The sequence below is a fragment of the Callithrix jacchus genome, chromosome 17 (genome assembly GCF_049354715.1).
Source record: "Callithrix jacchus isolate 240 chromosome 17, calJac240_pri, whole genome shotgun sequence".
NCBI classification, from domain to species: domain Eukaryota; kingdom Metazoa; phylum Chordata; class Mammalia; order Primates; family Cebidae; genus Callithrix; species Callithrix jacchus.
This window is the reverse complement of record NC_133518.1, coordinates 80370080-80384548: the sequence shown is the minus strand read 5'-3', so window position 1 is coordinate 80384548 and position 14469 is coordinate 80370080. Positions and strand designations below refer to the sequence as shown.

General features: G+C 36.6%; 1 protein-coding gene across 13 annotated transcripts in view; it reads right to left on the bottom strand.

The window, feature by feature from the left end:
• NKTR (natural killer cell triggering receptor) overlaps positions 1–14469 on the bottom strand; it is a 45588-nt gene that overhangs the window by 14069 nt on the left and 17050 nt on the right. For 10 of the 13 annotated variants that reach the window (XM_017965981.4, XM_008984097.5, XM_003735088.6 and 7 more), the window contains exons 7-10: positions 5610–5639; positions 4889–5034; positions 3399–3621; positions 2462–2617 (exon numbers count right to left, since the gene is read on the bottom strand). In XM_017965981.4, coding sequence (XP_017821470.3) covers positions 2462–2617; positions 3399–3621; positions 4889–5034; positions 5610–5639 — 555 coding nt within the window. Of the gene's footprint in view, positions 1–2461; positions 2618–3398; positions 3622–4888; positions 5035–5609; positions 5640–8854; positions 8883–14469 lie in introns of all 13 variants that reach the window. The other 3 variants (XM_078354776.1, XM_078354777.1, XM_078354779.1) reach the window with 1 other exon arrangement.

Below are 14469 nucleotides of genomic sequence, written 5' to 3'. Positions count from 1 at the left end.
CGTCCAGTATCATCTTTAAAGAAAATCCTTTTTTATTTTTCTCCTGTCAAACCAGTGATGTTCTTAAGGGAACCCTGATGAGGTGTTGCCCACTCTGATGCTTAATTGTGCTTCGGTCATTTTTTAATAGTTTGTCTCTCCTACTCTACTCTAAGCTGCCCCTTCATCTTAAATGCTTTGAATCTGCTGCCTCATTACATCACATATACTATAAAAGCATAGTTTCTGTGACACCAACAGTCTTCCATGCACGAGGTCTTTTCACACCTCAGTTCATTTTGTGTCTGCTACTATTAACATAACGGCTAGTTTCTACTGGGCAATGACTGTGTCAGGCATTGTATTAATAAGCATTTAAGAAACGCTTTTTAAGAGATGTCTATACACACACACACACACACACACACACACATAGATATACATATGTGACATAAAAGTTGTCATTTTTAGCACTCTAAATGTACAGTTCCGTGGCATCAGTTACATTTACAATGCTGTGCAAGCATCACCACTGTTCTTTCAAAACTTTTTCATCACCCCAAACAGAAGCTCTACCCATTAATCCCTAGCTCCCCATTCCCTGCTCTCAGCAGCAGCCCCTGGAAACCTCTATTCTGCTCTCCATTTCTATGAATTTGACTATTCTAGGAACCAAGTAGCATATGGTTCCATTTATATGAGGAATAGCCAACACTTTGGGTATTTGTCTTTTTTGTGACTGGCTAATTTCAAGAAAGAAAACAAATTTCCACAAATGTTCTGTTGACTAAACTCAAAATACTATAACAACGACTGAGTATCATTTTTTGTAATAAAGGTCTACTAATGGGAAGAAGGCAATTCATTTTTGGGAGGTGGAGTAACTTTGCTTAACTAGGACTCAAAGTTAGTATTGTCTATTAAAACAAATAACGTTAAAAATTGGCTGGGGGTGGTGGCGAGGCACCTGTAGTAGTAGCTACTCCAGATGATGAGGCAGGAGGATCACTCGGGCCTAGGAGGTTGGGGCTGCAGTGAGCCATGATCTTGCCACTGCACTCTAGCCTGGGCAACAGAGCAACAGAGCAAGTCCCTGTCTCAAAAAAAAAAAAAAATACAAGAAAATACAAAAAACTCCCAGATAAGGTTAATGCTCATCTGTAATGAGATTTTATGTATTTTATCTTTAAAAATATCTCTTCACACAGACGGCTCGTATGTGTAGCAGCTGAAATTCTGGTGAGTTACGGCTTTTTCACTGTGATTTGTAGTGCACCTCTTGGCACGTAAAGGCGTGAGAGCGCTACATACAAACTCTGTTGCAACAGAGCAAATGTAAACAAATGAATGAGGTCGTGTTTCAGTGAAACTTTATTTTTAGATAGAATTTCACCTAATTTTCATGTCACAAAATATCCCTTTTTTGACTTCCTCTAAGAAACATTTAAACACATAAAAAACACACTTAACTCATGGTTTGTACAAAAACAACCAGTAGGCCAAATTTAGTCCATGAATCATAGACTGCTGACACCTATCATATAACAATGAAGTTGATCTTTCAAGTTTCCTACCTTCTGAAAGCCAAATGGATTTGATCAGTGAACTTGGTGTCTTATAAAGAAGAAAAGTTCTACTATAAAATATGTTCACAAGCTAGAATTTTTAATAATGAAAACATAATATGTTAAGTTATTAATTCAAAGATACATGCCATTTTGCAACAGCTTTTTAAAACAAGACAGTATCAGGTTTAAAAATTTTTTAATTAACTAAATAACTTTATGCAGAGACCTAATTATAAACAAGGACTCTTCTACTTTTCAGCTTTCAAAATAACTCTTCATAGGGAACGTATCAATTATACCAGCCATTATGGTATTTCCATTTCTTTTCATGAAAACATTTTCTTTTAAGAATTCTAAACTTAAATCTAATACACAAAATACATTACTATTTTCTCAGACCAAATCTAAAACTACACATTCACTTTTCCAATGCAGAGAAGTAATCGTGGAACAAGTTAACAAAAGTAACTTATTTATGATACTAAATTATATTTCCAATCATCGTGTAATTAATTATGCACTATTCAAATTGGAACGTATGCTTCATCACTCAAATGGATCCAAAGAATTCATCTAACTCATTACTCTGATAACTAAAATCTCACCCCTCTAATGAAAGGCAAAGGCAGTAGACCAGGAATGAAATCTTTCCAGACCACCAAGAGCTTCCCTGACCAACTGGCCCAACCTCCTCTCCCTGAGAGAATGTGAATTCTGAAAGGTAGTGCACTTAACGGTCATTAATCTGGTATCTCCCGTATTTCCTAGTTATCACTCACTAGTCTGATCCTCCTACAGTATCTTTCAATGTGCTTCCAACGTGAGTCGTTCCATACATGAGTGCAGAGCTGCAGTGAGCTGACAGAATTGTCTCTCCGAGAAATAAAGACATACAGTTTAGTCATCCTACTTACGGTTCAGGTTCCGCAGTCGCAACAGGCATATCTCTTCTCAGTAAAAATCGGTTCTCAGGCACTGGAGGAATTTCTTCTGGACGGACCACAGGCTTTTCCCTTTTAGCATTGGCATCAACTGACCTTTTTTCATTGGTATCACTCCTCTCAGAGTGACTTAGAGAGAACAAATCAAGTCACTGGTTAAAATGTGTAACGTTTGCATTTCATAATAAAAGCACATAGAACTAGATATTAAAACAGCAGCATAATTAACGATAGCATACAGGTCTCACTCAGAAGAGTTATATCATTTTCACAAAGAGAACATATTATCAACCCAGTGAAAACCCCAGAGGCTAAAATTTTGATAGGAAAATTGTCAAATGATCCTAACATTTTTATGTTAAGAGTTCCAGGAAGCTAGGTATTGTGGCTAACACCTGTAATCCCAGTACTTTAGGGGTCTTACATGGGAGGATTGCTTGAGGCCAGGAGTCAGAGACCAGCCTGGTCAACACAGTGAAAGACCCTGTCTCTACAAAAACGTGAAAAATTAGCCAGGCATAGTGGTACACTCCTGTAGTCCTAGCTCCTCAGGAGGCTGAAGCAGAAGGATCTCTTGAGCCCAGGAGGCTGAGGATGCAGTGAGCTATGATTGTGCCACTGTACTCCATCCAGCCTGGGTAACAGGGCAAGACCCTGTCTCTTAAAAAAAAAAACCAAAGTTCTTAGGACTATTTTCACCTGAAAACTGAAAACACACACAATCTTTGAAATGAGCTGCCTACACTACCAACTCCTAGATTTGGCAGATTTCTCAATTTAGATAAAGTTTAAAAAATACCATCCTTTTTCAGTAACAGCTAACAAAACTGAGTTTACAGAATTATACATATTCTTCCCTTTCCAGAGTGTGTGTTTTCAGGTAAGAGCACATTGGTGTTTTAACACGTACCCTTTGGGGCTCATTACATGTTCATTCCTTGGCTCTTCTGAACTGCTTGCTTCCTTTCTCCTCTTTTTAGAACGTTTAGCTTTTGGCCTCCTCTTACGTTTCCTCCTTCTGCTTCTCTCATGTTCAATTTCACTTTCCGAAGATGACTCTGAAGAGGAAGAGGAATTGGAAGAGGAATCCAAGTCTTCTGAATGAGCTGGTTTCTTCCTTTTTTTCTCAAAAACTTTTAAGAAACATCAATAAAACCATTAGTATTAAATTTCAGTGCCTACGCTTAGGAGTAAAAACTATGATTACTGATTATCAAAATATGCTTTATATACAGCAAACAAAAAATGAAATGTAGTTTTTTCAAGTTTATAATAAAATTACTGGCAAGATTGTAAGGTAATAAGTCCCCTGTCCATATGAAGCCTAATTTTAGCTAGGTTAAATAACAAGAAATAGGCCACACCCATAATAAAGGCAGTGGTTCACACCTGTAACCCCTGCACTGTGGGAGGCCAAGACAGGCGGATCACTTGAGGTCAGGAGTTTGAGACCAGCCTGGCCAACATGGTGAAACCCTGTCTCTACTAAAAATAATAAAAATTAGCCAGGCATGGTAGTGCATGCCTATAATCCCAGGTACTCCAGAGGCTGAGGCAGGAGAATCACTTGAACCCAGGAGGCGGAGGTTGCAGTTAGCTGAGACTGTGCCACTGCACTCCAGCCTGCGCAACAGAGCAAGAGTCTGTCTCAAAATAAATAAAAAGAAAGAAATAATTGCATCATATGACAAATGATAAGTGCTAAGACAGAAAAACAAAGCAGTGTAAAGGGAAAGGAAGATTAGGGATAGTTTAACATAACATCTGAACAGAGACCTACAGAAGCAAGGGAGGACGTCATGCAGGTATCTTAATGGAGGGTGTTCCAGTCAAAGAGAATAGGCAGCACAAAGTCCCTGAGTGTTGGCATTAAGTGTCTGAACAAAGGGCAATGTGCCTGGAAGGCAATGAATAAGGGAAAAGAATTCAGAGAGACAGCAGAGAGTCGGACCAGCCAGTGCGTTAGAGACCATGGTAAAGACTCAGGCTTTGGAAGACTGAGAAGGGAGCCCTTCGAGGGTTCTGAGCAGGCGTGACATGAACGCACACTACGGTTCAAAGGGATCACTCTGGTGGCTGTTACAGACAGACCATAGCGGTCCTAGGACATTAGCAATAGGACCAGTTAGGAAGCCACTGCTGCTGACCAAAGATTATAGGACAGAGGAAAGGTAAACAGCTGTGAGGCTACTGTAGTAATCCAGACACAAATGCTGCTGGTGTGGATCAGGCTGGTGGCAAGAAAAAGGATGAGGAGGTAAGATTTGACGAGATATGCTAAAGATTAAGTGTGTGGGTGTGATTCGGAGGCACCAAGGGCTACTGTTATACCACTAGTTCCGCCACTCGAATCTAGTTAGTCTGTGTCTTAGCTTCGTCTACTGTCAAAAAAGTTCTTACCGTCTTTCACTGATTTTGTGGCAAGTACCCCACAGTCAATAACTCGCACATCTGCATACGGTCTGCTTGCAGCATCAGTTTTCAGATTTTCAATTTGTTCGATTACTTCAAAACCAGAAATAACCAGTCCAAAGACGACATGCACCCTGTCAAAACACAAATTCAAGAAACAACTGGTTTGATAATTAAGGTATAAACAATAATCAAGACAATTAACTGTAATCAATGACATGTCCACAGACCAGAAAATAAAACCAAACTGTTTGCTGTAAGAAGCAACTAGAAAGAATGAGAACTTGAAATCTGCTTCATAAAAGTAAACAATTATGCAAACTGGGCCTCGGTTTTCCGTCTTTAAAACAATGGTTCTTAACCATTTTAGATAAAGAGTTTCGTAACATTCAGACTTCACTTGTTACTCGGAAACCCTCCTTACAGGGACACTTGAAATTGTGCTGCTTACTATCTGGCCCATTTTGAAAACTTAAAAAAAAATGTATTGCTAAGAAGCCCATCCATGAGGACAGATTAATGACTCCTTCAGGGACATGAGAGCCGTGGGGTCTCAAAACGGCTCCATTTCATGACCCTAAGGAAGAGGCTGGCTGTGAGATTAACCCGACATCAACAGCGCTCCCTTGAGGGCTCAACCATGGTCCAATCTGTCTTTACGGCTGGCCACCCAAACGCTTCCCCAGGGTAGTAAGAATATAACTCTTACCCATCCAGGTGTGGAGCAGGCTTTGTGGTACTATGTAATAAACATCAACACAAAGATGGTGTCAAACACGGTGTGTTCAGGTGAAGAGAGCAGAAAGGGTTAAACACAGCAGGGAGAGAACAGAGAAGTAAAGATAAAAAGATAAGGGAAAAGTTAAACATGATATACATCTAACCTTAAACACCACAAAACAGCAATAGTAGCCATTTTACTAATTAAAAAAACCTCACAATCATCTCTATTAGACTATATGTGCATAATACATATGAAATAGGTTTGCCTTATACCCATAAATATATAGCATGAATACACATAAAAATTAAAGTTAACTCTCAAATCCAAAACAAAACAAAACACTTTTAAAAAACCCTCAAAATGTATCAGCATAATTAAATAAGAAAAGCACCTCTTATTTGCCCTACGGGAAGAAAGTGTGATTAACGTTTGCCCCACGCATGTATAAATGCTTTCCTATTTGTGATGTCTCATACTGAGTCAGTCTGCATTTTTAGGCAGGCAGACAGAGGTAGGCCTTGGAGCTCTGTTTCCAGAACTTCCTGCCCCTCTTCCTTCACCCAAGGTGAAGCTCTGACACAGCAACTGAAAATGTGATTGATAGGGAGAAAAGCTACAATCTGCCAACCCTTCTGAGAGCAAAGTAATGATGGCTAACATGACAGGCATTTTAAATTTCCATGGCCCGGAAAACACCCAACCGGCTTCTTCCACAGTTACCAACTGTTAGACAATCTACAGGATATATTTGGTTAAGATATTTTGAACCCAGGCTAGTTTTCCCATAGCATTTTCATAGATCTTCACATGATATGAATTGCAGTGGAAAAAATTCAAACGCAGATAATTAAGACTCAGAATTATACACCACAAGCATCTTGATTTATAAGAATAAAAAATAGATATTTAAGAGATAGAAAACAAATTTGAGAGAGAAAAAAAAATCACTAGATGTCAGGCCATGTTAAAGCAGTCAACTGTACTAGAAGATCCCACATAAATTTTTACAATCATTTTAAAGCAATTTTAAGACATGTAAGTGAACAAAACCCAGTTTTTAACCATAACAATGCTAAAAATCTTGTACAAGGATTTGTAATGCTTATACTTACATTAAGAATATTCAGTTCTGTAAGAGCACTACATAATTTAATTTTTAAAAAGTAAAATGTCAACTTAAGAAGTCCCAGAATTTTAAAGGAAATACGAAGTTTCAAAACCGCAAATAACAAATATTCCTTAGAAGAGTGAAAAGTGGAAATTCAGGCCAATGTAATTATAAAAATAAAAACAGGCAGCAAAAAAAAAAAAAAAAAAAAAAAGAAAGAAAGCAAAAATGAATGAATTAGTGAGCCACTAGTGTTTAAACCATTAAACTAGCATCTAGAAACCACTTTGGATGGTAACTTTAAGACAGAAATGTGCTTTAATTATAAAGCTTTACCAAAGTACACTGAAGACAAGAAATTAGTACAGAAGCTAGACAGTGATTCCATTATATGAAAGAAGTACAGAGTACTTATTTATTTATTTATTTAGAGATGGAGTCTTGTTCTGTTGCACAGGCTGGAGTGTGATGGCACGATCTTGGCTCACTGCAACCTCTACCTCCCAGGTTCAAGTGATTCTCCTGCGTCAGCCCCCCAAGTAGCTGGGATTACAGGCATGTGCCACCATACCCGGCTAATTTTTATATTTTTAGTAGAGATGGGGTTTCACCATGTTGGCCAGGCTGGATCCGCCTGCCTCAGCCTCCTAAAGTGCTAGGATTACAGGCGTGAGCCACCACGCCCAGCCAAGAATGCTTTTAAGAAAGTAAAATTTTTCTACAATGTAAGGGATCAGCCCAAACATGTAGAAGTAAAAACAATGTATGGTTTCCTGATGAGATATATCCCTTCTCCTTCTCTGACCCTTTTTCCCATGACTCACAGATCTTGTAGTATTGGGGCAAGCCTACACATTTTTCTGAAACATGAAGAGCCCAATTTGATGTGCCACCTTGGCTAGGAGAAAGGCTGTAAAAACTACCTGATGGCAAACCTCTGGAGCACATGTGGAAATAAAACATCCGGAGTACTACAGTGATGCAGCAGCATACTACCTGAGGCTCGATTCATTATGACAGTAAAGTTTAGTTTTTAATTCGAATGAAACTTGGTCTTTTAAAGACAGAAATGACCTTTCTTTCAAGGACAACTCAGTCTGCCCACGGTGCCTAAACGTGATGTGAATGATTTAAGTCCATTACTTGGATCTGCAACTCAAGATACAGAAATATCAGTCTGCACGTACTTGAATTAGATTAGATTACATATGAAGAATACTAAATATTTAACAAAAAGAAGCCCTCTGGAGTTCTCTACCTACATTCCAGGAGTAGAAATCCCAATGTAAAGCAGGTTTACTGGCACTGGGCTAATCCATGGATGAACAGAGGACATTAGCCAAAGAGGCTTATAAAAGGGTGGGGAGAAATAATAGGCACCGTCTGGACTATTCAATTCTATTCAAAGAGGCAGAGAGCTCATCCCACGAACTCTTACTCTTTCAAAACTTTGAATTAAAAAAAAAATTGCACTGATCTTCAAAGCAGCTGTTTAAAGAGCTATGCAAGGCTGGCCCATGCTCAGTAAGTGAGGGCCAGAGGCTATCAGAAACGTTTAAATGTATATATGCTTATGAAAACACACCTAAAAAAGAGAAAAAACCACAAAGAACATTTCAGATTATAAAACCTTTCAATATGTATGCATTTCCATTTTCTCTTGTACTTAAGAGACAGTGATTTCTGTTTCCCCGACCCCTGAATCTACTTTAAAAAAACATGTGTCCAAGGTATTTAAGCCTTATAAATCCTAGAAATTGACAAGTGTCACTGCTACTCCAAAAACCATCTATAGTTTTATACCATTAGCAGAGAAGCTTTTGCCCTTAGACAGAAATGACTAATTCCACACTGAAATGAGAACTAAACCGTACTATAGACTATAACCCCACTCCCCACCAGAAGATGTGCAGGAACTTGGTGGAAACAAGCCACTGGAGTTAAAATATCGTTCCCAGGATTAACCATGAAAAATAAAAGGCATTTGTTTTACACGTACTGCTGCTATACAGATAAAGCAGAAAGTTTTTTTTCTTAAAATGTTTAATGCACATAACAATAGAATTAAAGAGATAAAGGCAAAGAAAGAAAGAGAGAGAGCCTTAGAGTAATGAGACATTACCTTTGGAGCGCACGGTGTAACACTCTTTCTGTAAATTTTACACAAAAATGGCAAGAAATAAATTGTAATACACTTTTAAGACAAGACTGAATCTATGTTTTAATATCAATATAACTTTGAAATTAAATATTTTCAAGTTTTATGCAAAGCAAGAAAGCTTTTTTAAATGGAGGGCTCTAAATTTTCTTTCATATGGGATATTTATATAGAGATGAATTATGCTTAAGAAAAGCACTGTATTGCGGCTAAGTGGGAATCTATTCAGAACCTTAGTATAAACACTAGAGTGCCAATAATAGCTAATTAACATACTACATTTCCTTTCACAAATCCCAGAAATTAGCTAAGACAACATTTTCTCAAGAGAATAGTGTATCTTGAATACACATATAAACATAAAAATCTGAATACCCAGGAGCAGTTACTACCAGTTAAAAGCAAAACTGTCATTAAAAAAACTGAGTTAAGATCATCCAAAACAAAATTTCAAGGAACTTTTAACTAATTCATGTCAAGTAGTTAAAGAACCTTTCATGCTTCTACATTTGAAACCTTTGTTTGGTGACATATCACACCGGCTACTTTCAGGAGCTAATGAAAATGTTTCAACTGTGGTTACTGTTCAGTGACATCACATACACGTTGAGTTAAAGTCACTGAACATAATGATAACGCAGCATAACTACAATTTTAGTGACCTTCTCAGAGGATAAGGCAAGAGAGATGAAAATGTAAGTGCAGTCAAATCTTAGCCACAGTATCTTCTTTTCCTGTCTAATCTCTGATTTTCTACATTATAAAGAATTTTTTTTCAGAGAACACACACTGACCAATATTTATTTGTACTTAAACTTAAATAAATCGATTACTACTCAGATCAAAATACTATTGTACCATGGACAAAATGCTTTATAAAAGCTCTGAACATAATAAATCTTGAAACATTTAGCAATAAGCTTAAATTTATCATAAAGGCATTGACAACATGAGTGTCAAAAAAGAACAAAATGTTTGAAATAATGTGGAGTTTTCAATGAATGTTGCAAAAAAAATAAGTGACTGTAGGTGTAAAGTAGTAGGGAAGAGAGAAGTAAAGAGAACTTCTGCCCAGTTTAGCTTTGAACATGCAGCGCTTTCCCTTCAACTCCTGTAACTATCCCGCTGTCACGGAAGAGGCACCAAACTGTACAGAATGCTAACACCTGTATAAGGACATGGAAACTAACCAAGCCACTTGACAATGCTCTACCCATGTGTTCCAAAAGTCACCAAAGTAGAAGTGCCTTCTAAAATTCAGCACTAATGTTAAGACAATACACACCAAACATTACCAAATACAAAGTGTCTTCTACATTGCTAGTATAATGTCACATAAACAGTAAGTTATTAAGCCTGACACTTAATAGTCAGAGAATTTGGTTTATGGCTAAGTTTCATGAACATCTTTGCTCACGAACATTCTGAGGTTAATATATGAAGGTATTACCCCCCAAAAAAGGAAGGAAAAAGCTAGAACTTCTCAAGTTAACACTTACTAGCATTTCTACCCCAAATCAAGTTTTACTACACAAAATGTCAACAGAGTTTTACAAACCCCTTAGAACCAACCACTCCTCAACTCTCCTGGCTCCACTACTTTGCAGTGATCAGCACTCCTCTCCCATTTAGGTACTTGCAAGGCGGATTCGTCAATGGCATCAAATATGTTCTAAAACTTCTTTTGTCCCTCACCCTCATTGTCTATTTATGACTGTTAAAATGTAGCAAACCGGTTTTGTTTAAAGTTCAAAATTGGACTCTTCTATATTATCTTGTTTTCTTACATTGTTATGATTATTAATGAGCACTGACAGTGGCCAGTGGCAGGAACTGTTCTTGTAAGCTCTGCAGATTTCTGCTCTATGGCTGCACAGACTAAGATGTTCTAACAGCAGCTGATGAAGAGACTTCTGTTGCTCTTGATTCAGGCAAATAAGCTCAATACTTCTTTAAGACATCTTTCAGATTAATAAAAACCAGGCAATTATGACTGTTTCCATTAGGCAAGACAATGTTTGCACATGTATCAGTCTACACATTCAGAAACTTAGGACTACCCTACAAAACACCTTCTTCCTTTTATATCCAAATTTCCATACCAATGTTTAAGTAAAGAAAAACTAACTCAAGGCACATGGGAGACTAAAATCAAGGTTTCCTGACAGCTGTATTAATGTCCTATCCCAGAAGTTATTTCCTACAAAGCCATACATTACTTAATCTTTTTCATGACTATTTTATGCAACATCTTTATCTTTTCAATTAATGTATATAAAGACAATGAAAATTACAGCCAGAATGAATAAGCTTTCACTAACAGCAAAAGGGGAAAGAATGTTTCCCCAACGTCATTTTGTTTTCCAGCAAAACGCTTGATACCTTTAATACTTAACTAAAATAAATTCAGAGCAGAGCGGTTAACAAAATTTTGAGCTTAAATATGCTTAAATTTATAGTAAAGGCATTACTAATATGAATAGGTGTGCAGCAAGCACTCTTTTTCTAGCTATCACTTTCTTCCAGATTATAAGTAAAATTACTATAATCTGGACTTTACATGGTTTTTCAAGAATTTAGCATAACCTACAGAATGAAAAGGTTGGACTAGATAATCTCTAAATCCCTTTCTAATCTATGACCTTATAATTCTAGCTTTTATTGGGGTTTCTTCCTACTCTTTAACCTAAAAAATAAATAAGAATACAAAGGACAAAATAAACACCAAATTAACTTGGTAACTTTAGTCCCGAGTCTTTAAATTCCTTCAAAAATGTTCGAAATAAAACCACTGTTTCCTTAGTGATTCATGGGGATGGTGCCATATGTCACCTCTTCCACGGTTCTTGAGCAGTACTACTCCAAAAGGAATCAAGTTTTCTTCTATATAGGCCCCCAAGAGCAAAATCACTATGACAAATACAGTAGTAGAAATAGTTACTGTAAAAATTACAAATAGATGTATAGAAGAAAATCTGATTTCCATCATGTATATAATTGTCCCAGCCAAAGAAAGTAATGTATGCAAAATTATGTTGGATAAAAATGACATATGCCTAAGGAAGGGTAAGTTTTTAAATGTGTAAGTAATAAAGACAGAAGTTAATGCACAAAACACAAGAATCCTTGAGGGATGTTTTGCAAATAGCCACACCAACAGCACCAAATCTACTCCTTAGGAATTGCAGAGTAATAGATTCATAACAAAACTACAAAAACAATTTTGCAAGGATGTATGTATTAGAAATCCTTATTGAGCCTATAAAGCAGGAACTACAAAGACAGTTTTTTAAATTTTACCACCATTCTTACACTATTCTTTCATTTTCAGATTCCAGAATTGCCACTCAAAGTGCCATACGAGGAGCTGTGGTAACAGTAAAAGGCAGGAGCCATCCTTCAGAAGCCATCAGCAAGCTCTGTGACCATCAGAGCTATTATCTGTGACCATATACATAACCTGAAGATAGTATATTATACTTTTTTACTACCTTCAACTTCAAAAGGATTTGGGCTTGTAAAACATAGTTTCAAAGATTTTTCTTTTATCAGCCACCATCTCCATTTTTACCTATCCCTCCAATAAATGCAAGGATATGTTTTATTCTGAAACATGAAAGTTAACTTGATTTTATCCTGCAACTCATCTTTCTAGCTAGCATAAATAAAGTATATAGGCACAAAAAACTACTTAGAAAAAAACTACTTAGAAAAAAAATACGAGGATTAAACACTCAATTACTTCCAAGACTGCCTACTCCTTTCCAAAGAGACTGCAAATCTCTTTCCAGAAGGAAATTTCAACTTCCATCAGAAGTTCACAATGATTTCAGTGCTATCTAAAGTAAGTTAACTTTGAAAATAAGTGTAACAATTCTAATTGTAATTTATTGATTTAAAATGTTTTATTTGGCATCCCTCTTCAAAAACAGTAGTCACATATAAAACCAGGCCGTGCAGAAATAGTAAAGGCCTCTACCAGATATTCCTAGAAATACTTAAGCAAGTACTAAACAACATAAGATTTTTTGAAGGGAGAATCTCATATACTGAATTTTAATTAGTGGATGTTTAACGATAGCATTTTAAATCAGTTTTAACACTACCATTTTATGAATAAGTAAATGTAGAAGCTGCTGCTACTTGATAAATCAAATTTTAACTGTGCTGATATAAAAAGGAAACCTAAAAGAAACTTTAGAGCCCTCAAATGGTAGCTTCTTGACCAATGAATCATTTTGTTTTTCATGTTCACAGTTCAGATAAGCTTAAAAATGGAAATGGAAAACCTCAATCAAAGAATTAACAATTTTTACATGAAGTTACTATTAAAAGGTTTCTGAAAATATTTCTTTCCACTTTGTATTGGCTCTTAAGAAGGTTAAGAATAGAAAAATCACACTATTAAAGAACAGTAATAACTATCATCTATGGGATCAAAACAAGATAAGAGAACAACTGTTGTAGGTCTTTTACCAGCATAATTCTAAGCATAATCATCTTTTGTAAGCTTTCCATTTTTAGGACATTCTTAGGAACAGAATGCCCCTTATCTGAACTTTACCAGATCATGTGGAAATATATTTTTCAGACAAATTTAACATTTGAGTTTTGTATGTGAGTAATACACTCCTTTAAAAACAGGGAAGCGCCATTCATACTCATTCATTCAGAAAGATGACAAAGAAAATTTTTCAATAAATCATCAATAAAATATTTCTGCAACTTACAAAGTACAATTGAGACTCACTTCCCATCAAAAGCATCGATCCTCCTGCTGGAAAGTTACCTTTCATATTTTATGTAATAGAATTATGATAAAAACAGGTTTTGAAGCAGCTTGAGGTAAGAATATAAAAGTAGGCCGGGCGTGGTGGCTCACGCCTGTAATCCAAGCACTTTGAAGGCCAACGCGGACAGATCATCTGAGGTCGGGAGTTCAAGACCAGCCTGACCAACATGGTGAAACCTTGTCTTTAAAAAAAAAAAAAGAATATAACTAAAAGTATGCCAAAGGATTTATTTATAATTTCCAGATGAGAAAAAGGTAAGTTTTTGATTGTGCAATGCACATACATGTAAAGATATTTGCTTTTTCAAAAGCAAATTTAGTATTCTTAAGTTTCCTGAGTGACAATCTCATAAATTTTGGTGGAAATGCCAGTGACATTGGATTAATTCAATTATGCATGGAGACTTCATAAAATCTGAGTCTTTAAAAATGCTGGCTCAACAGGTCACCTATCTCTATATAACATGAGAAAAATAATAGTATGTCTCTCAAAATGGCCTCAAAGAGTGACAGTAAGAGGACAACAACCATGCAATGGCTTACTCAACTTGCTCTGCTGCTGAGAGTGCACACCCGAATCCTCTACTATGAACAGTTTGCACATGTTCAATAGTTTATGTTCAAATCTCGTGTTGGTAAAGTAAGCACTCAAATTTAACAGGGGCTTAAATATGCCGTCATCTTTTCTGAAGATGACGGCATATTTTTTAAAACAATGTTTAAGTTTTAAGTTTTTTAAGTCCCATTCTCCTAATCCAAGATATATGCCGAATGCTGAGGCAGCTAC